Below are 24,526 nucleotides of genomic sequence, written 5' to 3'. Positions count from 1 at the left end.
TCCCAACGGCCTCATATCACTAGCAGTCGAGATGACAGGCATCTTACCCGCATGGCTGTAACGGATCGTGCAGCCACGTCTCGATCCCTTAGTCAACAGAAGGGGACGTTTGCAAGGCAAAAACCATCTGCACGGACAGTTCTTCGACGTTTGCAGCAGCATGGACTATTAGCTCGGAGACCATGGCTGCGGTTACCCTTGACGCTGCATGACAGACAGCAGCGCCTGCGATGGTGTACTCAACGACGAACCTGGCTGCACGAATGGCAAAACGTCATTTTTTCGGATGAATCCAGGTTCTGTTTACAGCATCATGATGGTCGCATCCGTGTTTGGCGACATCGCGGTGAAGGTACATTGGAAGCGTGTATTCGTCATCGCCGTACTGGCATATCACCGGGCGTGATGGTATGGGGTGCCATTGGTTACACGTCTCGGTCACCTCTTGTTCGCATTGACGGCACTTCGAACAGTGGACGCTATATTTCAGACGTGTTACTACCCTTGGCTCTACCCTTCATTCGATCCCTGCGAAACCCTACATTTCAGCAGGATAATGCACGCGACGCATGTTGCAGGTCCTGTAAGGGTCTTTCGGGATACAGAAAATGTTCGACTGCTGTCCTGGCCAGCACATTCTCCAGATATCTCACCAATTGAAAACGTCTGGTCAATGGTGGCCGAGCAACTGCCTCGTCACAATACGCCAGTCAGTACTTTTGACGGAGCGAGGTGGCGCAGTGGTTAGCACACTGGACTCGCATTCGGGAGGACGACGGTTCAATCCCGCGGCCGGCGTTCCTGATTTAGGTTTTCCGTGATTTTCCTAAATCCCTCCAGGGAAATGCTGGGATGGTTTCTTTGAGAGGGCACGGCCGAATTCTTTTCCCATCCTTCCCTACTCAGATGAGACCGATGACTTCGTTGTTTGGTCTCCTCCCGCAAACAACCCAACCCAACTACTTTTGATGAACTGTGGTATCGTGTTGAATCTGCATGGGCAGCTGTACCTGTGCATGCCATCCAAGCTCTGTTTGACTCAATGCCCAGGCGTGTCGAGGCCGTTATTACGGCCAGAGGTGGTTGTTCTGGGTACTGATTTCTCAGGATCTATGCACCCAAATTGCGTTAAATTGTAATCACGTGTCAGTTCTAGTATATAATATATTCGTCCAAAGAATACCCGTTTATCTTCTGAATTTCTTCTTGGTGTAGCAATTTTAATGGCCAGTAGTGTATTTATTCTGTTTCTGCCAATATCGAGGATGAAGATAAAACTCATATGTCTCAAGAAAAATTTAATTTCATCAGATCTCCTACACCTAAGGCACAGGTCGGATTTCCCCTTTACATACAAAGTAGGGGTGCTATTCCAGTACTGTAGAGCCTCAGCAATAGTGACGATTTTAGAAGGGGAAAATAGGTTGAAGGCTTGAACTGAAGTTCGGGTTGTGGATGGCACTGAACTGGTAGTCCGTACAGATGTGTTAGCTACACAGCTCCGATGGTGTAATGTCTAGCACATCTGAGGACTGAGCAAGAGGCCTGGGTACATGTCCTGGCCGTGACACAAACTTCAATTCGTTTCTTCAGCATCTATCGTTACAGAACAAGAACTTGGTTACTAGTCTAGGCTACAGAGTCTTGAAGAAATTTGCTTCTCTTTTGGACAGATTTCGTATTTTCTTCTTGCTGTGAAATGTGATACAACAACAGCTGAGGGTTTAAGTCGATGTCGCAGGGCGGCCTGAAGGCGGTGGTGTGGACTGACTTCCTGCAGAGCGGCGTCACACTAGCGGCTTTCATCGCTGTGATCGTCATGGGGCTGGTGGGCGCCGGCGGCTTCTCGCAGGTGTGGCAGGCGGCCAGCGACGGCGGGCGCACGGACATCTTCGTGTAAGTACTGTCGCCATCGTGACTGTCACCGAGTAACGGGACGAAGCAACCCAAAACAACGTCTCACTTTAATGCAGCGGTGACGTACAGGATAGGGACCTTTTTAAACTGGTTTCTGTGAGCTCTGGAAGGAAACGGTGCATACGTGACTTCAGGGATTATCAGCAGCAATAGAATAGTGGACAACGGAGCATCGTGTGTTACTGTACAATACCTATGCCGTAAATGATGAGTCAGTCGTTTCAGTTCAGCGAATTTCGTCACCATTTCTATCACACAGCTCCAAGTCGCAACGCGAGTAATATTTAACAAGTTGGCAGAGGAGAGGAATTCGTGACGGGCCGCATCAAATCAGTCAGAAGAATGATGACTCAAAATTTAAAAAAAAATCAGCTCTCGAGTACCAGATGAGGAAGCTACTATGGGTTACAGCTTTCCGAAAAAATGAAACATTTTTAACACCCCAGATCTTGATAGAGAAGCGAGGGCACCTAAAAACTCCGCCGTTTTGAGGGAGGCTGTCATTTGGTGTCAGAGATGATCCACACCTCAAAATGTACGACGTCTACGGACGAGCAGCGGGTGTGAGAAAAAATTTACGTTTCAAAATTCAATTCTCAGTCTTCTAAACCCTCGTCGCCAGTTTTTTGAAGACCTCGTCACCATTGCTGTGGAGATCGAGTTGCAACTGTTGTTACGATTCGTGTAACGGCTTCTGGTGCAGTACACCGCTAATACGCTTTCTCCCTGCCACTATTGCCCCAGGGTCGGGTAACAGGAGAGGTGAACGAAGATTTTACAACACTACAACAAATTAGTATCAAAGTCACACAAATGAGTTGAACGGTTTGCTAGTTGGATAAGAAGTGTGCAAAACTACTAGAAAGGTAACACAGTAAAGGCCCTCAACGGCTAAGTGCAAATAATCGTAGCTAAACATCACAGTACATGTTTTTGTTGTTGTGGTCTTCAGTCCGGAGACTGGTTTGATGCAGCTCTCCATGCTCCTCTATCCTGTGCAAGCTTCTTCATCTCCCAGTATCTACTGCAACTCACATCCTTCTGAATATGTTTAGTGTATTGATCTCTTGGTCTCCCTCTACGATTTTTACCCTCCACGCTGCCCTCCAGTACTAAATTGGTGAACCCTTGATGCCTCAGAACATGTCCTACCAACCGATCCCTTCTTCTCGTCAAGGTGTGCCACAAATTTCTCTTCTCCATAAGTCTATTCAATACCTCCTCATTTCGAAAGCTTCTATTCTCTTCTTGTCCAAACTATTTATCGTCCATGTTTCACTTCCATATATGGCCACACTCCACACAAATCCTTTCAGAAACGACTTCCTGAAACTTAAATCTATACTCGATGTTAACAAATTTCTCTTCTTCAGAAACGCTTTCCTTTCCATTGCCAGTCTACAATTTATATCCTCTCCACTTCGACCATCATCAGTTATTTTGCTCCCCAAATAGCAAAACTCATTTGCTACTTTAAGTGTCTCATTTCCTAATCTAATTCCCTAACCATCACCCGATTTAATTCGACTTTATTCCATTATCCTCGTTTTGCTTTTGTTGATGTTCATCTTATATCCTCCTTTCAAGGCACTGTCCATTCCGCTAAACTGCTTTTCCAGCTCCTTTGCTGTCTCTGACAGAATTACAATGTCATCGGCGAACCTCGAAGTTTTTATTTCTTCTCTATGGATTTTATTTCCTACTCCGAATTTTTCTTTTGTTTCCTTTACTGCTTGCTCAATATACAGATTGAATAAGATCGGGGATGCCGGACGGAGTGGCCATGCGGTTCTAGGCGCTACAGTCCGGAGCCGAGCGACCGCTACGGTCGCAGGTTCGAATCCTGCCTCGGCCATGGTTGTGTGTGATGTCCTTAGGTTAGTTAGGTTTAATTAGTTCTAAGTTCTAAGCGACTGATGACCTCAGAGGTTAAGTCGCATAGTGATCAGAGCCATTTGTAGCATTAGATCGGGGATAGGCTACAACCCTGTCTCACTCACTTCCCAACCACTGCTTCCCTTTCGTGCCCCTCGAATTGTATACCTGCCATCTGGCTTCTGTACAAATTGTAAATAGCCTTTCGCTCCCTGTATTTTACCCCTGCCACCTGCCACCTTCAGAATTTTGAAAGAGAGTATTCCAATCAACATTGTCAAAGCTTTCTCTAAGTCTACAAATGCTAGAAACGTAGGTTTGCCTTTCCTTAATCTATTTTCTAAGATAAGTCGTAGGGTCAGTTTTGCCTCACGTGTTCCAACATTTCTACGGAATCCAAACTGATCTTCCCCGAGGTCGGCTTCCACCAGTTTTTCCATTCGTCTGTACAGAATTCGTCTTAGTATTTTGCAGCCATGGCTTATTAAACTGACAGTTTAGTAATTTTCACATCTGTCAACACCTGCTTTTTTTGGGATTGGAATTATTATTATATTCTTCCTGAAGTGTGAGGGTATTTCGCCTGTCTTGCTCACCAGATGGTAGAGTTTTGTCGGGGCTGGCTCCCCCAAAGCTATCAGTAGTTCTAATGGAATGTTGCCTACTCCCGGGGCCTTGTTTCGGCTTAAGTACAGTACATAAAAATGCAATTACAATAACTATCTGTTCAATTCCAAGAGTTCACTAAACGATATTCTCTGTCTGAGCTAGCCGTAGACGATGATCTATAACAAATGGGCGAGAGCTGCTATTCTGTCTTCCGAACAGGCTTCTGTCCGTTGTCGTTCGGTCACTGGCTGATTGTACTAGGCCGGAAAGTGGCCGAGGCGACGTCGATGTCTTCATCCTCAGCGCCACTCGTGGCACTTGTGGAACTCGCTCAAGTGGCGAGTCTCTATGGCAGTGGCACCAGCTCGCTTCTTTGCACCTGTGGTGCTTTTGCCACAGATGTGTCTTGTTCGGATGACACAGCACTTAAAAAATGCCGGCAGTTCAGAAAATCAGTGGTAGGGTCTCCCTGAAACGAGAAACTTTTGCGAACACTTAAATGTAGTAGTGTCCCTAAGCGATGAGGAGCAGTTTATTTAGAGGAGCAGACAACAAAAAGAAAACTGTCGATTTTAGTTCTAGTGAAAAGCCTTGAATAGTTAATGAACGACCATTTCTTCACTTTTTAGCATGTGTTTTGGTTGACTGGGTGATTTAGCTGTAGCTTGTGCTGCAATCTCTGTCATCTCTCATGTCTGGACTGATAGTACCAACTATCAGTGTTCGCTAGCAGACCGCTCACCTACTGATGTGTCCCAGCCGTTGGACTTCGTTTCTTACAGCAGGTGTTCCGTCGTCTAGCAAAGAAGTGACTAAAGGGATAGCAGGGAAGTTACAGACCAATGGAAGTATGGCAATGCATTTATTCAGAAATGGACACGTAAATGAGAGATAGTCCTGTTACAAGTTTCCTAATGTATCACTCACAATAAAGCAGCCACTAGAAGAACATTGCTGTAGGACATGTCAAAAGAAGTTCACACTAACAATAACGTCTTCAGTATCAAGGCTAGCCCCTGGAGAGAGAGCAAAATGGATTAATATGTATCACTATAACAATCAAGATAGCCGTGAGTCAAGAACGCAGTCACAATAACAGGGGTCGGACTAGAGCCTACCGCGCTACATGTCGATTTGCAGCACCGGTGCAAATATAAAGACAGCACAGACGCAACCATCGTAGTTGCAGCGAGCTTCGTTGTTACAGACATCAACAGCAAATGGTTCAAATGGCTCTGAGCACTATGGGACTCAACATCTTAGGTCATAAGTCCCCTAGAACTTAGAACTACTTAAACCTAACTAACCTAACGACATCACACACACCCATGCCCGAGGCAGGATTCGAACCTGCGACCGTAGCAGTCCCGCGGTTCCGGACTGCAGCGCCAGAACCGCTAGACCACCGCGGCCGGCCATCAAAAGCAACTCGAGTATAGCTAACACAAGGCTGCTCCCGAGGTAATAAAAGACAACATTTGCCATAAAATGACGCTCGCTCCTGCACGATGAACCTCACAATGTCGACACCTTTAGTAACTGCAAGGAAATGTGGTGGAGAGCTGCTCGTAAGACTATTTAAAGGTTCGGTAGACGAACTACATTGCACTTTCACTGTATACAAAAATATCCTGGTAGCCAGCTTAACAGAAGTGGCAGGTATAACCGTTCCTGAAGTTCTGGTCTACTGAAGCAGCAGAGTTCTTGCCTTCGGGTTGGATAGCCCGAACTGGCGCGGATACCCTGAACTCTGGAGGCTTTGTATGTGTCCGCCACAGCTTGGCCTCAACGACGATTCAAAATAACGGCCAGGTAACAATGCTACATTTCGCCATCTTGTGCGTTTTCTCTATTAATTTAACGGACAGTGCCAAAATTATCCTCCCCTCCCCCCCCCCCCCCCCAACGGATGATTCTCTATGTAGACATTACCTCGGTAGTTTCTGCGTACCTGGAAAAATTAGTTTAGTAGTATTAGTTGGTAACGACTTGTTAATTAATTGACCGACCGGTCTCTGTTTGTTACCAAGTTACTCGGAATTTTATTGGGAGTTCGAATCTGTGATCAGAATTAAAGAATTAGTTTTATTACTCTCTCTTCCTTTATGGTGATAACTGGTCTGGAGCGAATCTGTGGCCTCGACACTTCCGTTATGTGCTAGAATAAGTCATTGCGTTACAACTTCGTACGTTAGACTTTCTGGCGTCCCGTAGTTGCCGCTGTTGTAATCGCACCTAATTTTTTAAGGATAACCACGTAACAATGATAGTGAAGTCCGAATATAGTCATGAAAGATTGTCATGAAGAGTTTATCATTTCCAGCAGGGTGCTGCTCCTCATTTTCTCTTTGCCTAACGCGCCGCGGGTACTAAGATGATTACACTTGTTCTCTTGTGATTTTTTTCTTGTGGGGGCATGAAAGCGTCATAACGCTGTAATTGAAGAATAGGTGGGTTAAACTGTTAAACTGATCAACACCTACTGGATCGAGTTTTAGGTATCTTCTTGAAGGGAGTTAGAAAGTGTATTAGAAAGAATGGCAGCCGAGCTAGGTGGAGCAGTGGTTAGCACACTGGACTCCCATTCAGGAAGAAGACGGTCCAAAGCCACTCCCGGCTATCCTGATTTAGGTTTTCCTGGATTACCCCAAATCGCTTCAGGCAAACATCAGGACGGTTACTTTGAAACGGCACGGCCAACTTCATCCCCCCAACCTTCCCCAATCCAATGGGACCGATGACCTCGCTGTCTGGTCTCCTCCCCCGAATCAACCAACCAACCAACCAATCACTGAGCAAAATGTGGCCCATCCATAAGGTGCACAACGTATCACTTGTACGCCAGGACTGTTCGGTTGTTTGGTTTCTCCATCAACTTATCCTGAATGTCGTTTTTTTTTTTTTTTTTTTTTTTTTTTTTTTTACTATGGGACTCAACTGCTGAGGTCATTAGTCCCCTAGAACTTAGAACTAGTTAAACCTAACTAACCTAAGGACATCACAAACATCCATGCCCGAGGCAGGATTCGAACCTGCGACCGTAGCGGTCTTGCGGTTCCAGACTGCAGCGCCTTTAACCGCACGGCCACTTCGGCCGGCTGAATGTCGTATGGTAAGATCAACATATTTCACTTATTTTTGGTGTTAGTTTCTTTCCTGCCTTACGAGTAACATTGGTGGAATTTGTGGGAAGTAATAAGTGTAGCAATGGATTGGAGGTGTTCTTTTGTCCACAGGATGACTCCGGACCCATTCGTCCGCAGCTCGTTCTGGACTGTGGTGTTTGGCGCTACAGCTTCCTGGGTAGGCGGGTGCACCATCAACCAGGGGATGGTACAGAAGTTTCTGTCGCTGCCCACCATGGCAGCTGCTCGGAAGTAAGTATTCTTCGGCAAAGTGTATTGTAGCTTTAGTCATTCCACGATGATTCACTGTAAGGTGCCAGGGCATAGGCACTTACACGTTAGCTTACCAACATTAGTATTAATAATTAATGGATTGGCAAGGGCATCAGTTCATGACTCTATTGAATTATGACAAACATGATGCACTCTCCAGCAGTATTCCCTGCATGTCTGCATAATTGAGCCACTAACTTAAAGCGTTGGTGAAAAGTGGCGGAGGTTGAGAATTGTGGAATATAAAGTCTACAGCTGGCCGTAGCTCGCCGGGCCGCCGTGAGCGGCACGTAGCGCTCACCCGGGCACCGGAAACGCGGAACAATACGGCGCTTTTGGGGATAGCCCGGCATCCGGAGCCAGCTGTGCTGGGCCACACATGGCGTAGACGGGAATTTCGTTTGCCTAGGGGCAATATGACCTACTCGATCATTGGCTACATCTCAGAAATGCCGCTGGAGGGATTTCGGCGATGATACAGCGTTCGACATTGGCCGAAACTGAGTATTCTTCCGCCGCGTTTTGGTATGCTTGGGAGACGGGAGAACTGTGGAGAGAGGGGACTTCGCCTTCAGCCATCGATCAGTACGGACTTGGAGACGGCTTCTTGGCCATCGCCTTCGAAGGGAGATATACGGTCTGTATCGCAGCACTGCACCAACGCGTGTTCCGTGCAGAGTTCTGCGGTTAGAGCTCTTTGTGTGCTCAGAAGCGAGATTTTCACCAACGCTTAACCACTTCCAACAACTTACCTAATATTCTTGATCTGGTAGTTATCCTTGCGAGGTACTGAGTATTTATCAACGTAGCTGTTGGTAACAGCGGCGCATAATTGCAAATTGTTAATGTGCCATTCCCAGGAGTGTGTGGGTGGACAAAGAAATTCACATTTTTTTTGTAAATTTTGTCACTTGTGGGAAATATCAAATTAAAATGCCAGTATTACAATCTAATTAACGAATTCATTGTAGCTAGCATTTACCCTGTCCCAGTAAGCTTTACATGTAATCTAGTCACTGCACAGCTTGCCCAGACTGGAAAGAAAGAAGGTTTGAGGTCTTGTATGTCAGCGACGGACAAATAAGCTTACATCATTACATACTGTACTGAATTACATTATGGCTACAAATTCCTGGGTAGACACTAGAGTTTGAAATATACACTATTTAAAAAAAAAAGTTCGTTTCCAACAATAAAGGGCCGCGACATTGAGGTTACAAGGAACAGAAAAGCAAACGTTTTCCTCTAGTCTCATAACTACCTATGAGCATTTTTTTTTCGGTAGAGGGTTTAATAGCTCTCAGCACTCGTGTAATTGCTCATAACATGAGGAAAAATCAAACGAATGTAAATGTCAGTCATGAGCAATTGTTGATCCCTGTCACTTACAGCATGTGCACAACATGGAATCAAATGATTATCCACTCAGAGCGCCGTTTTGACTGTAGTACCTGAATGAGGTTCAAATGCATCCTATATTTCTGACCTGCGTGCTGTTAACAGATGAGGCAAAGTTCGGATGAGGTGGGGTCTTAAACATCCACAATTTGCATGTTTTGAGTGAGGTTCATCCATATACCATATTTAATCACGCTCATCGAGTGCAGTTCTACGTGAATGTGTGGGCACATGTTGGTGGTGTCTGTTTAACTGGGCCGTATCTACTAACTGGGTCATGAAATGACAGGCATTATTACAGTTTCCTCGCCAGAGCATTGCCAGAGTTTCTGGATGACGTCTTTCTCGCTACAAGGCAACGTATGTCGTACCAGTATAACGGAGCACTGGCAAATTTCAGTCGTCCTGTGCGTCGATTCTCGAACCGCCAGATTCCAGAAAAGTCGGTTGGCAATGGTGGTCCTGTTCCATGGCCTACTCAGCTTTCTGTTTGATCCCCTGGACTCTTTTGTGTGACGAGAGATGTGCAACGTTGTTTACAAAACCACTGTTGAATCAGAAGAGGATTTGGTTGCCCGATAGCAGCAGTGTCTTTAGGGATTTGAGGACACTCCTGCCATCTTTGACTGTTTTAGATAGAACATTACCCACCGTTGTAGCTTTTGCTTACAAATCAGTGGAGGCAATTTTGAACCTCTAATGCAAATGAAGTAATTATGTTGTGTTAACTTTGTTGTCCCTTGGCAATAAAGAACCCATTAAAAAAGTGCTTTCATTGTCACAGGCAATCTCCCAGAGTTTCTTAGTTTAATTAATTTTCATCCAGAGAAACTTTCCTCTACCGGTTTGCAAAATCCTCATAGGAGACTATGACATTAGAAAAAAATATTTGTTTCTGTGCCCTGTGCAACCTCTCAATGGTTGTCAGTTCAAATAACTTTCACCCTGCATTCAACCGAAATCCAGTCCTTCTGCAGCGTATCAAGCATTCAGAACAAAACTGATTAGTCTTCTGCAAAATAAAGGATGTTGAAAATTCTTAAAAGAACCATGGAGTTCACCTTTTCGACAGACAATATGAATCATCGCTATATAACCGAAACGTCTTTGAAACACCTTGGCTGATAAAAGATCTATGTTAATGATTTGTAGTTACTACTGGAGCAGTAGTATAACAGCATGAACTTGATTTTAGATCGTTGTTTATCTCTATTGGCCTCTTTAACAAACTACATTATCTGCGATATCAAAGGATCAAACAGAAAAGCATGTAGTGAACTCGAGAAACTATTTTATGACATGAGATACCATAAGCATTTCCAATGGGATCTCCCCACATTGGGCGTCACAAATGTTTTGAACTGTGAATATCTTCTCTCTGCTGTCGGACATGAAATGACGAGTGGATGACTGATGCGATTGCTCCACGTTAGGAGCCAACAATTGATTGATATCAATAACACTGGTCAACACTCATTTTCTTGCCAAGGATATTTGAGTGGCTTTAGGATGGGTTAGTGGTGCTGAGGACGAATATAGCAACCATTCATGCAGTTTGGCTCTAGTTTTTGAGATAATGCATGATTTATTCAAAAAATTAGAAAAAATTGCTACAAACTACAATGAAAAAAGAAAATAATCTTTATAAATAGCTTCTATGAAAACCTGATAGGCATTTGTCCACGTATAAAACATAATTGAAAAGTTTCTCTATAAGTATATCATTTTCCGTCCATGACGAACCGCTTCCTGCACGCTTTCCTTTTATAGGTCTCTTCAGAACAGTCACGTTGCAGATTCCAGCAATAATCTGCCATCATATGCCTGCCCCATCTTCCTTTATATCTTTCCTCTATTCCTTTCATATCTTGATGGAACCGCTCTCCTTGTTCCTCACTGAAATCACCTAGATTACGAGGAAATCGATCCAAGTGGCTGTGAAGGAAGTGCAATTTTATGCTCATGTTAGCTCCTAAGTTTTGAAAGTTAGTGAGCATGTTTTTGACCAGTTCCTCGTAATTGGGAGCTTTATGATTGCCCAAAAAACATTTTACAACAGCGACAAAACTGTTCCAGGCCGATGCTTCAGTGACAGCACACAGCATTTACAAACTTTATGGGGTGCCCACGCCTTGTCTTGATCTCCAAGTTTAATTCCGAAATATGCCAGATACGCTTCCTTCACAAAAGGAGTGATATTCTTCCTGTTCTTTTGAAGAACGTATTCACCACAAATGTAGCAGAACTCATCTGGATGGTTCACGCAAAGACGGCGTGAAGAACTCATGTTTTCCTAAAACAAAATTGCACAAATACTACATATTATGCAGAACTTTCTTGTATTTGCATGTCAATCACATCCAACAAACATCATTAATTGTTTTGTGTGAAATGAATACTCACCTCTTATTTGCTACGTCACGATGAAAAGGTTCTATCTCCTTGAAGCTGCACTGCACATGTGTGTGACTTTCGACCATCGCCATTTTTCTTGTTTACACTGAACGCTACCTATCGGCTGTTGCGGGGATTATCTCGGCCAACAAATGAATGTCGAGTACCGCCGAATTCAAATCTGCACAACCCTCAATATCTTCAACACACGCACCGCACAACAGGACTGAACACATGCTGACAGTGTGATGTTTGCATGATGTAATCCTCAACCACACAGATGCACTCCCTGAGCACAATTGTTTAATAAAGATAGTACAATATCACTAATTAAAAAGCAGGTAGCAAATACATTACACCATATATGGACCCTGCAGTCGATATTATCCACATGAAACTCTCATTTCCACAAATAACCTATATCTCAAAAACCAGAGCCAATTTGGAACAAGTACAAATATACTCGGAATGAGTATCATAACAATATCCCATTTTCGTTCAAACTTCCCTGGCAACGAAAAAAAAATTTATTTTGTAGAGCTGTGTAATTAAATGAAATCACACACAAAGGGTACGAAATTAAGGGGTTCATGTATGAATGTAAAAGACTGCTTATAGGATCAAAACATGAAAAAAATATATTTATTTTCGTGCTGTTTACACAAACCAAAACAAAATTATAAATCTCAGGGCCGATTTGACTGGGCGTAGACACGACTCAGTTACTAAGGGGAAGGTTGAGGAGACGAATCGTCTCACCATTCTTCGTTATCGTTCGTCGTGTAGTGCTGTCGGCGGCACGTCGCCTCGGAGCTTTGCTGCGCGAGTCGGCTGCCCTCATCAGCAATCGCGGCGTTGCTGCGGGTCCCAGGTACGACCTCCGCGTTGTTGCTTCCGCGGAGTCTCCAGGACTCTCCCTCTCGCTTCTCCTCCATCTGTCAGCTCAACTCCTCTTCGAAATATTCTTCCTTTCGGCGTTGTCATTGGCGGACGAAATTTTCGTTGCAGCCCAATGACAGATCGCGGTTACACCGCCACACCTCTCCGCGCGGGGAGGAAATTTCTAATCTAGTGTGGGATGGCGCGTGCCTCGCGAACTGGCATCTTTCTCGCGATATCAAGTTCTTAAGATATTTTCCCGCATTCTGAGGCTGTTGGGAGTGCAGCTACACAACACTCCTTTATAACCGCTCTTTCTGCGGGACTTCTGGACAGACTCATATCTGGGCTCCGTCCAAAAACTGCCGGCGGCTGTGATTTATAAGGAATGTCCTCACTGTCGAGGAAAACATCTTCCTAAGAATGTTGGCTTCTTTCACACGCCTCCCTGCGCCATTTCCCCGCGCTTTTCGGTACACTCCTCCCTGTGCCCGGGGGGGGGGGGGGGGGGGTGCTCGAATTGTCGGCGCATCCCTGCATTCTAAGGCAGGTATAATGACTGCCGCCGGGTCAGAAGAACTCAGATGCTTTCGCGCGCACATTCTTGGTGTCCCGTCCTAATGACAACAGATGTCCATGAGCTCTCAGCACGGCACGCTTCTCTTGTTGTCAGACAGGCCCATTGCATCGTGATCCTCCTTGAGCGAGGTGCGACCTTCCGCCCCGGCTTCCCGCTGTGTCCTTGCAGAACTGCTGCACCCGGGGTCACAAACAAAGATGCCGGGATCTCGCCCCAGGGTGTCCGGCTCGGCCGCTCGCGGCGCGTTGGCGAAAGTAGCCGCGGTCGGACGTATTACAAACAGGAAGGAGAATGAGAGCTACCTTGAAAAGTACTGTTCTCCCAAAATTTAAAGTATCAGTTGTCAAAGAAAAATGTATACCTCTCTGATATTGTCTAAAAGTCTATTGCGGCAATGAAACCATATTGATAGACAAACAAATCTTTGCTGAAAGGTTGTTTTGCTTTGTCCACAAATAGATAACGATCCTGCATAGGAATAAGGGCAGCTAAGTGAATAAAAAAAGGAAGAAAAGTGCAGTGGCATCAAGGGCTACATGAACAACTTCGACAGTACCGCCACTGTAAAAGTGACCATTACCTGGAGAGAACAAAGGAAAGAGTATTTTCTTGATTCGTCATTTAGTAATTAGGTTCGGAGTCGTCTTCGACTGCGTTATTAGGAGTTACACAGGTCAAGACGAGGTCATATTGTCTTGTGTTCAGTACTGAATGTTCATCTCTTTCCATATGATTTCATTCGGGCCGTGATATTATATGAACTTCGCGCGATAATAAGTACCCCATACACTTCAAGTAGAAGAAAGGTACGCAGAGGCACCATCGTGTAGCAGAGTGTAATGATGTCTCACCCAAAGACATTGTGCCCTGCGTAATAATTTGCACCAAATTCTGATTTATTAAACTCCTCGTTCTGACGATGGAGATACAGCGTTTATCGTTGTCTGAAACTTCCTGATTTTCCATTTGCTACGAATTGATAATCTCCAAATCAACGGTTGCATCAGTTTATCTGGATAAAAAATTACTGTTTCCAAAATTCTGGAACTCATACCTTGCAGTACCTAATAAAACTGAAGTTTTTTTGCATTATACAAAGTAATTTCGAATAATGAGGAAAAACTGCGGTAAAGGATCCCTGAGAGTATGAAAAAGTAACTTTGATGACCGAATGTACAGAAATGCCCCTCTCCCCCACGCCTCTTCGCCACGGACATTGCACACTTCAACGAGACATATAGTCATGTCTCAAGGAACTCTAGCGGAGGGGTATCTGTGAGAGGCGAGACTAACGTATGGTACCAGAAAACGGACGGAAATATTTGTTTTCAAGCAACAGTTTGGATAACTGATTGATCTGACATTGTGACATAAACTAGTGTGGCCTTGCAGTGCTGATACTGTAAACGGCTGAAAACAAGGGGAAACTACAGCTGTTACATTAATTCAGCATTTCTAGATTTGAAAGTATCTGGACTGGAACTGAAACAGGCGGCTATTGCCTGCAATACGTAAATATAGATTCCAGTTAGGGAAACAGAATAAATGCGTATGTCAAAGGACAAGGACACGTTGAGAATAAAACTGCGCAGACAAGTGATCGAAGTCGAGCTAAATGCGACTGAGAGCTATCGACTTCGATTATTGAAACATTGAAATTTCTGTTTGTTTTAACGCTTTAATTGACGTCTACTTCAGAAAGATTCTGCCTACATTTTGTTTCAAACCGCTGTAGTCATTTGGAAAATATGAACAGTGGACTACTTTCTCTTATAACAGTTTAAAAAGTTAGGCTGCAGAACGCTTGTACTCTCTCGACATGGTTATTGTTCTATTTTATTGCATACTATGTACAACGCAGTGCGAAGAACTTTTAATTGCATATCATATTTTCGTTTCTCTTCTCAGCCTGTCAACCTTCATACTATCGACAGGAACCTCATACTATAACAGACAATCCATTCTTCCTTTCTTTGACTTATTTGATTCTTGTCTGTAATACTGAATATCTTAAACGTTTTGCAGGTCTCTGGCGGGATTCACTTTCGGTATAATGCTGATGAACCTCATTAGCATTTACTGCGGCTTTTTGATATACGCAGCGTATCAACACTGCGACCCAATTACGACTAAGGTAAGTAATATGTAGTTCACCTTGCACATACGAAGACTATTCGGAAACTAAGTTCCGATCGGTCGCGAAATGGAAACCACTGTGAAAATCCGATGAAGGTTTGGACAGATGTGTTGCGTAGTGACCCTAGTACGCCCATCGATCGCGGCGCGCTGCTCTTTTCAATTCCGCGTGCTCAGTCTACAAGTAAAGTTGCTAGAAAACAGTGTCTCCCACCCACTATGAGGGCCTGGTGAGAGATTTCGCATGATGTCGTGCAGCCCACGTGACATAACTGTCACGCGTTTCTTTCTTCATGAAGATTTACGGCCACACTCTGCGGCGCCAATGAAGATGCTCCTGCAGAGTTTTCAATGGGAAATGTTTGATCATCCTCAACACAATCCATAATTGGCTCGTCCTGAGTTTCATCCCAGCATACATGAACCGCTTGCTATGAAGACAATATTTCGACACGGACAACGAGCTGTGGATGAGCTTAGAGAATTGGCGAAAGCCTCAGGTGGCTGAGTTCTATGACGAAAGTTGGTACAATGTTGTGACAAACGTCTAAGTCGGAGCGGCGTCTATCTAGAGACGAAGCTGAACGGTGTAGCTAACTATTGCAAATAAAATATTTTCGGTTTTCACGGTAGTTTAAATTTCGCGACCGATCGAACCTTAGCTTCCGAATAGCCCTAGTACATTAGGAGAGTAAACATCAACGTCTTGAAAAACCTGATCGAAGTCTGGTTATTGTGTAATTTGTAAGAAATTCGATTACTGTTTGAGTGGTATGGCCATTTTAGATTAGTAATGTGTTACTATTGTTGCTCAGCTAAAGAAGTATTTCTTTTCAGAATTGATGAACGTGATCATTAGACTGGACTGTTATTTCACACGATAGGATTTCAGGATTAGATGTTCAGTCCAAAATGACTTTAGAGTATGATAAAGAATACGACAGCTTGCACGACTTTTAAGATGAGAACTAATTTTTGGTAGATCGTAGTTGTTTTCTGGCTCACGATACTACACACAGCATACGTGCACAGAAATTTCATTGCCATTATACTCAGGAAAGGCTATAATAGATCGTTTTAAAGCCGGGGCAACCACGGATAAAATAGCTACACATGATTGATTGAAAATTCATACAGTAGACAGTTGTTTTAATACAGGTGTTGAACATAAGCTACGAGCGTCCAGTGTGTTGCCGAAGCGTGTGTTGCGGCTGTTGTCCGGGCAATGATATAGTGACGGGAATTGAACAGTCTACATACAAATCAGCTTTATTACTACGACATTTTTTGCGAATTTTACAAAAGGATAAAATAAAAATAAAAAAGCACGAATGTATAAATACAATTTTATTGATAAAATAAAAATAAAAAAAGCACGAAAGTATAAATACAATTTTGTTTAAACTTCTTGCTAACTTACATAATGATAATAAATAAGATACACAATAGGTTGTGGATGTGTTTTAAATTAAAAGCCAAAGTGGACGAAATAAGAGATGGCAGTTTGATTTAGACATGATGTGACAGTTTTTTCCTTTATACCTTCTTAGCGTATGGATACATCTGTTACATATGTTGTCTGGACTATGGTAATAATAATGTAGTGAGTAATTCTTCCCCCATGAACCATGGACCTTGCCGTTGGTGGGGAGGCTTGCGTGCCTCAGCGATACAGATGGCCGTACCGTAGGTGCAACCACAACGGAGGGGTATCTGTTGAGAGGCCAGACAAACATGTGGTTCCTGAAGAGGGGCAGCAGCCTTTTCAGTAGTTGCAGGGGCAACAGTCTGGATGATTGACTGATCTGCCCTTGTAACATTAACCAAAACGGCCTTGCTGTGCTGGTACTGCGAACGGCTGAAAGCAAGGGGAAACTACAGCCGTAATTTTTCCCGAGGACATGCAGCTTTACTGTATGATTAAATGATGATGGCGTCCTCTTGGGTAAAATATTCCGGAGGTAAAATAGTCCCCCATTCGGATCTCCGGGCGGGGACTACTCCAGAGGACGTCGTTATCAGGAGAAAGAAAACTGGCATTCTACGGATCGGAGCGTGGAATGTCAGATCCCTTAATCGGGCAGGTAGGTTAGAAAATTTAAAAAGGGAAATGGATAGGTTAAAGTTAGATATAGTGGGAATTAGTGAAGTTCGGTGGCAGGAGGAACAAGACTTTTGGTCAGGTGATTACAGGGTTATAAATACAAAATCAAATAGGGGTAATGCAGGAGTAGGTTTAATAATGAATAAAAAAATAGGAGTGCGGGTTAGCTACTACAAACAGCATAGCGAACGCATTATTGTGGCCAAGATAGACACAAAGCCCATGCCTACTACAGTAGTACAAGTTTATATGCCAACTAGCTCTGCAGATGATGAAGAAATTGATGAAATGTATGACGAGATAAAAGAAATTATTCAGGTAGTGAAGGGAGACGAAAATTTAATAGTCATGGGTGACTGGAATTCGTCTGTAGGAAAAGGGAGAGAAGGAAACATAGTAGGTGAATATGGATTGGGGGGAAGAAATGAAAGAGGAAGCCGCCTTGTAGAATTTTGCACAGAGCATAACTTAATCATAGCTAACACTTGGTTCAAGAATCATAAAAGAAGGTTGTATACGTGGAAGAATCCTGGAGATACTAATAGGTATCAGATAGATTATATAATGGTAAGACAGAGATTTAGGAACCAGGTTTTAAATTGTAAGACATTTCCAGGGGCAGATGTGGATTCTGACCACAATCTATTGGTTATGAACTGCAGATTGAAACTGAAGAAACTGCAAAAAGGTGGGAATTTAAGGAGATGGGACCTGGATAAACTGAAAGAACCAGAGGTTGTAGAGAGTTTCAGGGAGAGCATAAGGGAACAATTGACAGGAATGGGGGAAAGAAATACAGTAGAAGAAGAATGGGTAGCTCTGAGGGATGAAGTAGTGAAGGCAGCAGACGATCAAGTAGGTAAAAAGACGAGGGCTAATAGAAATCCTTGGGTAACAGAAGAAATATTGAATTTAATTGACGAAAGGAGAAAATATAAAAATGCAGTAAATGAAGCAGGCAAAAGGGAATACAAACGTCTCAAAAATGAGATCGACAGAAAGTGCAAAATGGCTAAGCAGGGATGGCTAGAGGACAAATGTAAGGATGTAGAGGCTTGTCTCACTAGGGGTAAGATAGATACTGCCTACAGGAAAATTAAAGAGACCTTTGGAGAGAAGAGAACCACTTGTATGAATATCAAGAGCTCAGATGGCAACCCAGTTCTAAGCAAAGAAGGGAAGGCAGAAAGGTGGAAGGAGTATATAGAGGGTTTATACAAGGGCGATGTACTTGAGGACAGTATTATGGAAATGGAAGAGGATGTAGATGAAGATGAAATAGGAGATAAGATACTGCGTGAAGAGTTTGACAGAGCACTGAAAGACCTGAGTCGAAACAAGGCCCCGGGAGTAGACAACATTCCATTAGAACTACTGATGGCCTTGGGAGAGCCAGTCATGACAAAACTCTACCATCTGGTGAGCAAGATGTATGAGACAGGCGAAATACCCACAGACTTCAAGAAGAATATAATAATTCCAATACCAAAGAAAGCAGGTGTTGACAGATGTGAAAATTACCGAACTATCAGTTTAATAAGTCACAGCTGCAAAATACTAACGCGAATTCTTTACAGACGAATGGAAAAACTGGTAGAAGCGGACCTCGGGGAAGATCAGTTTGGATTCCGTAGAAATGTTGGAACACGTGAGGCAATACTAACCGTACGACTTATCTTAGAAGAAAGATTAAGAAAAGGCAAACCTACGTTTCTAGCATTTGTAGACTTAGAGAAAGCTTTTGACAACGTTAACTGGAATACTCTCTTTCAAATTCTGAAGGTGGCAGGGGTAAAATACAGGGAGCGAAAGGCTATTTACAATTTGTACAGAAACCAGACGGCAGTTATAAGAGTCGAGGGGCATGAAAGGGAAGCAGTGGTTGGGAAAGGAGTGAGACAGGGTTGTAGCCTCTCCCCGATGTTATTCAATCTGTATATTGAGCAAGCAGTAAAGGAAACAAAAGAAAAATTCGGAGTAGGTATTAAAATTCATGGAGAAGTAGTAAAAACTTTGAGGTTCGCCGATGACATTGTAATTCTGTCAGAGACAGCAAAGGACTTGGAAGAGCAGTTGAACGGAATGGACAGTGTCTTGAAAGGAGGATATAAGATGAACATCAACAAAAACAAAACGAGGATAATGGAATGTAGTCAAATTAAATCGGGTGATGCTGAGGGGATTAGATTAGGAAATGAGACACTTAAAGTAGTAAAGGAGTTTTGCTATTTAGGGAGTAAAATAACTGATGATGGTCGAAGTAGAGAGGATATAAAATGTAGACTGGCAATGGCAAGGAAAGCGTTTCTGAAGAAGAGAAATTTGTTAACATCGAGTATAGATTTAAGTGTCAGGAAGTCGTTTCTGAAAGTATTTGTATGGAGTGTAGCCATGTATGGAAGTGAAACATGGACGATAACCAGTTTGGACAAGAAGAGAATAGAAGCTTTCGAAATGTGGTGCTACAGAAGAATGCTGAAGATAAGGTGGGTAGATCACGTAACTAATGAGGAGGTATTGAATAGGATTGGGGAGAAGAGAAGTTTGTGGCACAACTTGACTAGAAGAAGGGATCGGTTGGTAGGACATGTTTTGAGGCATCAAGGGATCACAAATTTAGCATTGGAGGGCAGCGTGGAGGGTAAAAATCGTAGAGGGAGACCAAGAGATCAATACACTAAGCAGATTCAGAAGGATGTAGGTTGTAGTAGGTACTGGGAGATGAAGAAGCTTGCACAGGATAGAGTAGCATGGAGAGCTGCATCAAACCAGTCTCAGGACTGAAGACCACAACAACAACAACAACAGTGAGTAATTAGGTACAACGTGATTCCAAACTTACGGTGACAGTGAAGATGGGGAGTTGATCTAGTATGTCATAGTCAGCTGCATCCAGTGCGAGGGCTCGGTAAATCTTCGAGCCAGTCACACCTGATGCATCGAAGGAAGAAGAAATGTCACATCTTCAGGTATATACTATGAAATCGTAAAACAACCAACTACATAGAGAGTTAAATTTTCATACATCCGATTTAGGTTTGGAGAACCTTAGCTTATTTTTGCTTCGTTTGTACGTGTATCTCGTCTTCACCTTCTGTGTGCGGTATAGCATCCAAGGCAGTGTCTGTGTTTGTGTCTGTGTCGTTTACTATGTACTGCTGATCTGTCAGATGTGGAGTCTGTTTTATTGTAGCGTATGGTCTCTCCTGTTTGTACGCCGCATGTAATGCTCGCTATTCTTCATTTGCAATGTTGTTTATAGAATTCCAGTCATCATGTCTGCACGTTGACTGAGCGATGTCTAGATTCTCTACAGTCGGTCTTACATGTCCTATAGTATTGCAAGATGAGCACTGTGTCTTCAGGAGTGCCATTCTCAACACAGGCACACGTTTGAGTCTGTTTTAGGCCAACCTGCGGAGACCCACAAGATATGCGTCGTGACCTGTGAGAAAGTGGTAGGCAACACTAACACAACGCTATGAACATGCGAATATGAGGTAGAAGACAGCTAAAATCCCCTCCACGCTCCCCTCCCCTCCCCCCACCTGCCTAGCCCCCCTCCCAAAAAAAACACGGATGATCGACCTGTAGCAGGCTCAGCTAAGCACCATTTTAATGTCCCTGAGGCGCCGTCGGTAGTGAATCCACAGCGACCGTATGGGTGCGGTATTCGATCTACTGCATCGAGGTTACGACAGGTCGACAACCTGTTCCCGAAGCCTGCTGCTCCACAAAATTCGTGCTGCTCCCGTCCTCTAGGCATGAAAGTGAGAAATGGCAGACAAACGAACGGCGTAACGCACACTACTCACGACTTCTCTCCGTCCTCAGCGGTCGCAGCCACAACTTCGGTACACAGGCCGGCCGCTACCTAAGGTAGCGCAGATGACCTCGCGTTTTCTTTCCTTCTTCACAGGTAAACTCGTGATTGACAAGCGCACCAACCAACGCTGCGTGACTCCGCCACAGATTACCAGAGCCACAGTGGACTCGCGGCAAACCTCTCTGATATCTACTGCCAGAGACGTGATGGCACGTCTCATAATTATTGATCGACTGAGTAAAATGCTATCATAATCTACTCATTAAGCGCTACAACGTTACGTTAAAATTCAGCTAAGTCGCGTATTAAAGTTAGAAACTGTGTATGCTAGGTGTGACCCAAAAGTGCAAAAACATGGCTCTGAGTACTATGGGACTCAACATCTGAGGTCATCAGTCCCCTAGACTTAGAACTGCTGAAACCTAACTAACCTAAGGTCAGGACACACATTCATGCCCGAGGCAGGATTCGAACCTGCGAACGTAGTAGCAGCGCGGTTCCGGACTGAAACGCCCAGCCGGCTGAAGTGGCCGTGCGGTTAAAGGCGCTGCAGTCTGGAACCGCAAGACCGCTACGGTCGCAGGTTCGAATCCTGCCTCGGGCATGGATGTTTGTGATGTCCTTAGGTTAGTTAGGTTTAACTAGTTCTAAGTTCTAGGTGACTAATGACCTCAGCAGTTGAGTCCCATAGTGCTCAGAGCCATTTGAACCATTTTTTGAAACGCCCAGAACCACTCGGTCACTGCGGCCGGCCCCAAAAGTACACAGAATGATTTTTGGTAGTTAGCAACGCTGGCTGGCGGATAGGAGCTTCAGGAGGAGAAGTTGGCGGAGTATGAAAGATTCGAAAAGGGACCGGTGTCAGTCGCCTGCGGGCAGTTGTTGAGGCAGGATCACGCTCCGCGCAGAGGTATGTATTGCACCCTCGTCGAGCAAAAAATTGACCAGTTTTTGGAGCAGCGATCTATGTGACACTGGGGAAAAACGGAGCGGAGACGCTCGAAATTCTTCGGGAAGTTTACGGCGACGAGGCAATGAAACAAGGCGAAAGTTTCAAGTGGCACAAGATTTTCTGGCAAGATTTGGAGTCCGTCAACGACGACGATCGCTCGGGACGCCCGTCGACATCACAAACGGACGACTCGGAGCAAAAAAGTGCGTCAGGTTGTGGACAAGGACCGACGATTAAGTGTTCGGATGACTGCATAGGGGTGCCGAATACCCAAAACAGTCGTTCACCGCATTTTAACTGAGGATCTCCAAATGTGGAAAATGGTGTCGAAAGTCCTGACGAGTAAGATGAAGGAGCAGCGTTTGTAGAAGCGCCAGGCAATGCTTGAGCGCTACGAAACGGACCCAGAACTTTTGGCGAGAGTGACCACAGTGAACGAAACGAGGACTTGTGATTACGAAGCCGAAACACAACGTCAGGACAGCGACTGGCACACCAAGCAGTGTCCTCACCCAAAAAAGCAAGGATGAGTAAATCGTACATCGAGTCAATACTCATTGTGTTTTTTGACAGAAAAGATGTGATTCACAGTGAATTCGTGCCACAAGGCCAAACAGCGAACTGGGAGTTTTGGTGTGGAGTGCTCAAACCGTTGCGTAACAGGATTTGAGGAGTGCGAAAAGAAATTCAGGACAATTGGATCGTGCAGCATGACAAAGCGTGAAGCCACACCGCTCTCATTGTCTTCGAGATGCTGGCCTAATGGGTGTGGCAATGCTGCCCCAGCAAACGCACAGCCCCGATCTGGCACTAGCGGACTTCATTTTGTTCCCAAGGATCGAAAGAACCCTGAAAGGGACTCGACATGGGACAGTGGAGGCGGCAAAAGCAGCTTCGACGACCGCACGAAGGAGATTTCCGTTATCGACTGCCAGGGTGCCTTCAGGGTTGGCAACGGTGCATCGAAGCAGAGGAGAATATTTTGAAAAGTTCTGAAAAGACTGATATGAATAATTTTTTCATAATGCGGGTCCACAATCATAATATATTTCTTTATAGCCAGTGCCGCCATTGGACTTATTTACTTACAGTGTTACATTTACACTTACACAATCATGATTTCGGCTTGAAAGTTCCATTATCAAGTGTTTTAAGTGTTATAAATTGCCTAAGATGGCATACTGTCGTATTAAAATACACTATTAGACACATTGTCTAAGAGTCGATATTTCTGGCATAGCCTACTGCTTTGTTTCGTCACTGAGTATACCATCTTGACTCAGATGGTACACACAGTGATATAACAAAGCAGTAGGCTCTGCCAGAAATATCGACTCTTAGACACTGTATCTAATAGTGTATTTTAATAGGATAGTATGCCATCTTAGGCAATTTATCCGAGCGGTTCTAGGCGCATTAGTCCAGAACCGTGCTGCTGCTACGGTCGCAGGTTCGAATCCTGCCTCGGGCATGGATGTGTGTAATGTCCTTAGGTTAGTTAGGTTCAAAAATGGCTCTGAGCACTATGGGACTCAACTGCCGAGGTCATTAGTCCCCTAGAACTTAGAACTAGTTAAACCGAACTAACCTAAGGACATCACAAACATCCATGCCCGAGGCAGGATTCGAACCTGCGACCGTAGCGGTCTTGCGGTTCCAGACTGCAGCGCCTTTAACCGCACGGCCACTTCGGCCGGCGTTAGTTAGGTGTAAGTTGTTCTACGTCTAGGGGACTGATGACCTCAGATGTTAATTCCCATAGAACGTAGAGCAATTTGAGCTGTTTAGGCAATTTATCACACTTAAAACACTGGAATATGGTACTTTCAAGCCGAAATCATGATTGCGTAAGTGTAAATGCAACGCTGTAAATAAACAAGTCTAATGGCGGTACTGACTATAAAGATATATGATTGTGAATACTGAATAAATGATTAAAAACATTCATTCTGGGAACTTTCGGGACAGACCTTCTTTGTCTTGAGGCAGTGTAACTGACAGTGCCAAAATTAAAGAGAATGTATGCCTACAGAAACCGGGAATGAGAGCACTCAGAAACTTCCAACCAATTTAAAACCTATCTCAAAAACATCATCTCAAACATTTTCTGAATTTATAGCCCCAAAAAATCACGAAAGGAAAACATTTAACCACACATTCTGGATTTGACTATTTGATTACCCTAGCGGGAGTAACCGAGAACCCATAAAATTCAACCGCTAGGTGTTTTGCGTCTTGCACCATACGTGTTTCACGTGCTTAATGTCGTTTGTAATCATGCGTTTGAAGATGGAAAACGAAAAATTTTAAACTATGGCGACGCACCCTTGAATGTGTGATGCTGCAGCCCAACTTCACCGCGCTTCTGGCAAGGATAGTAAACAGGGGACATGTTGATACCAGAGCAAATCTTCTTTGTGAATATCATTCCGTGTACTCGGGTACACAGTAATAATCT

The 24,526-nt window shown here is 44.1% G+C and overlaps 1 protein-coding gene across 1 annotated transcript in view; it reads left to right on the top strand.

The window, feature by feature from the left end:
- Positions 1-24,526, top strand: part of LOC126260860 (sodium-coupled monocarboxylate transporter 1-like) — a 107,929-nt gene that overhangs the window by 55,882 nt on the left and 27,521 nt on the right. Inside the window, exons 6-8 of the mRNA XM_049958273.1 lie at positions 1,742-1,896; positions 7,638-7,778; positions 15,076-15,184. Coding sequence (XP_049814230.1) covers positions 1,742-1,896; positions 7,638-7,778; positions 15,076-15,184 — 405 coding nt within the window. The remainder of the gene's footprint in view (positions 1-1,741; positions 1,897-7,637; positions 7,779-15,075; positions 15,185-24,526) is intronic.

This window comes from Schistocerca nitens, chromosome 5 (genome assembly GCF_023898315.1).
Source record: "Schistocerca nitens isolate TAMUIC-IGC-003100 chromosome 5, iqSchNite1.1, whole genome shotgun sequence".
Lineage (NCBI taxonomy): Eukaryota > Metazoa > Arthropoda > Insecta > Orthoptera > Acrididae > Schistocerca > Schistocerca nitens.
This window is presented reverse-complemented; position numbering and strand designations above follow the sequence as displayed.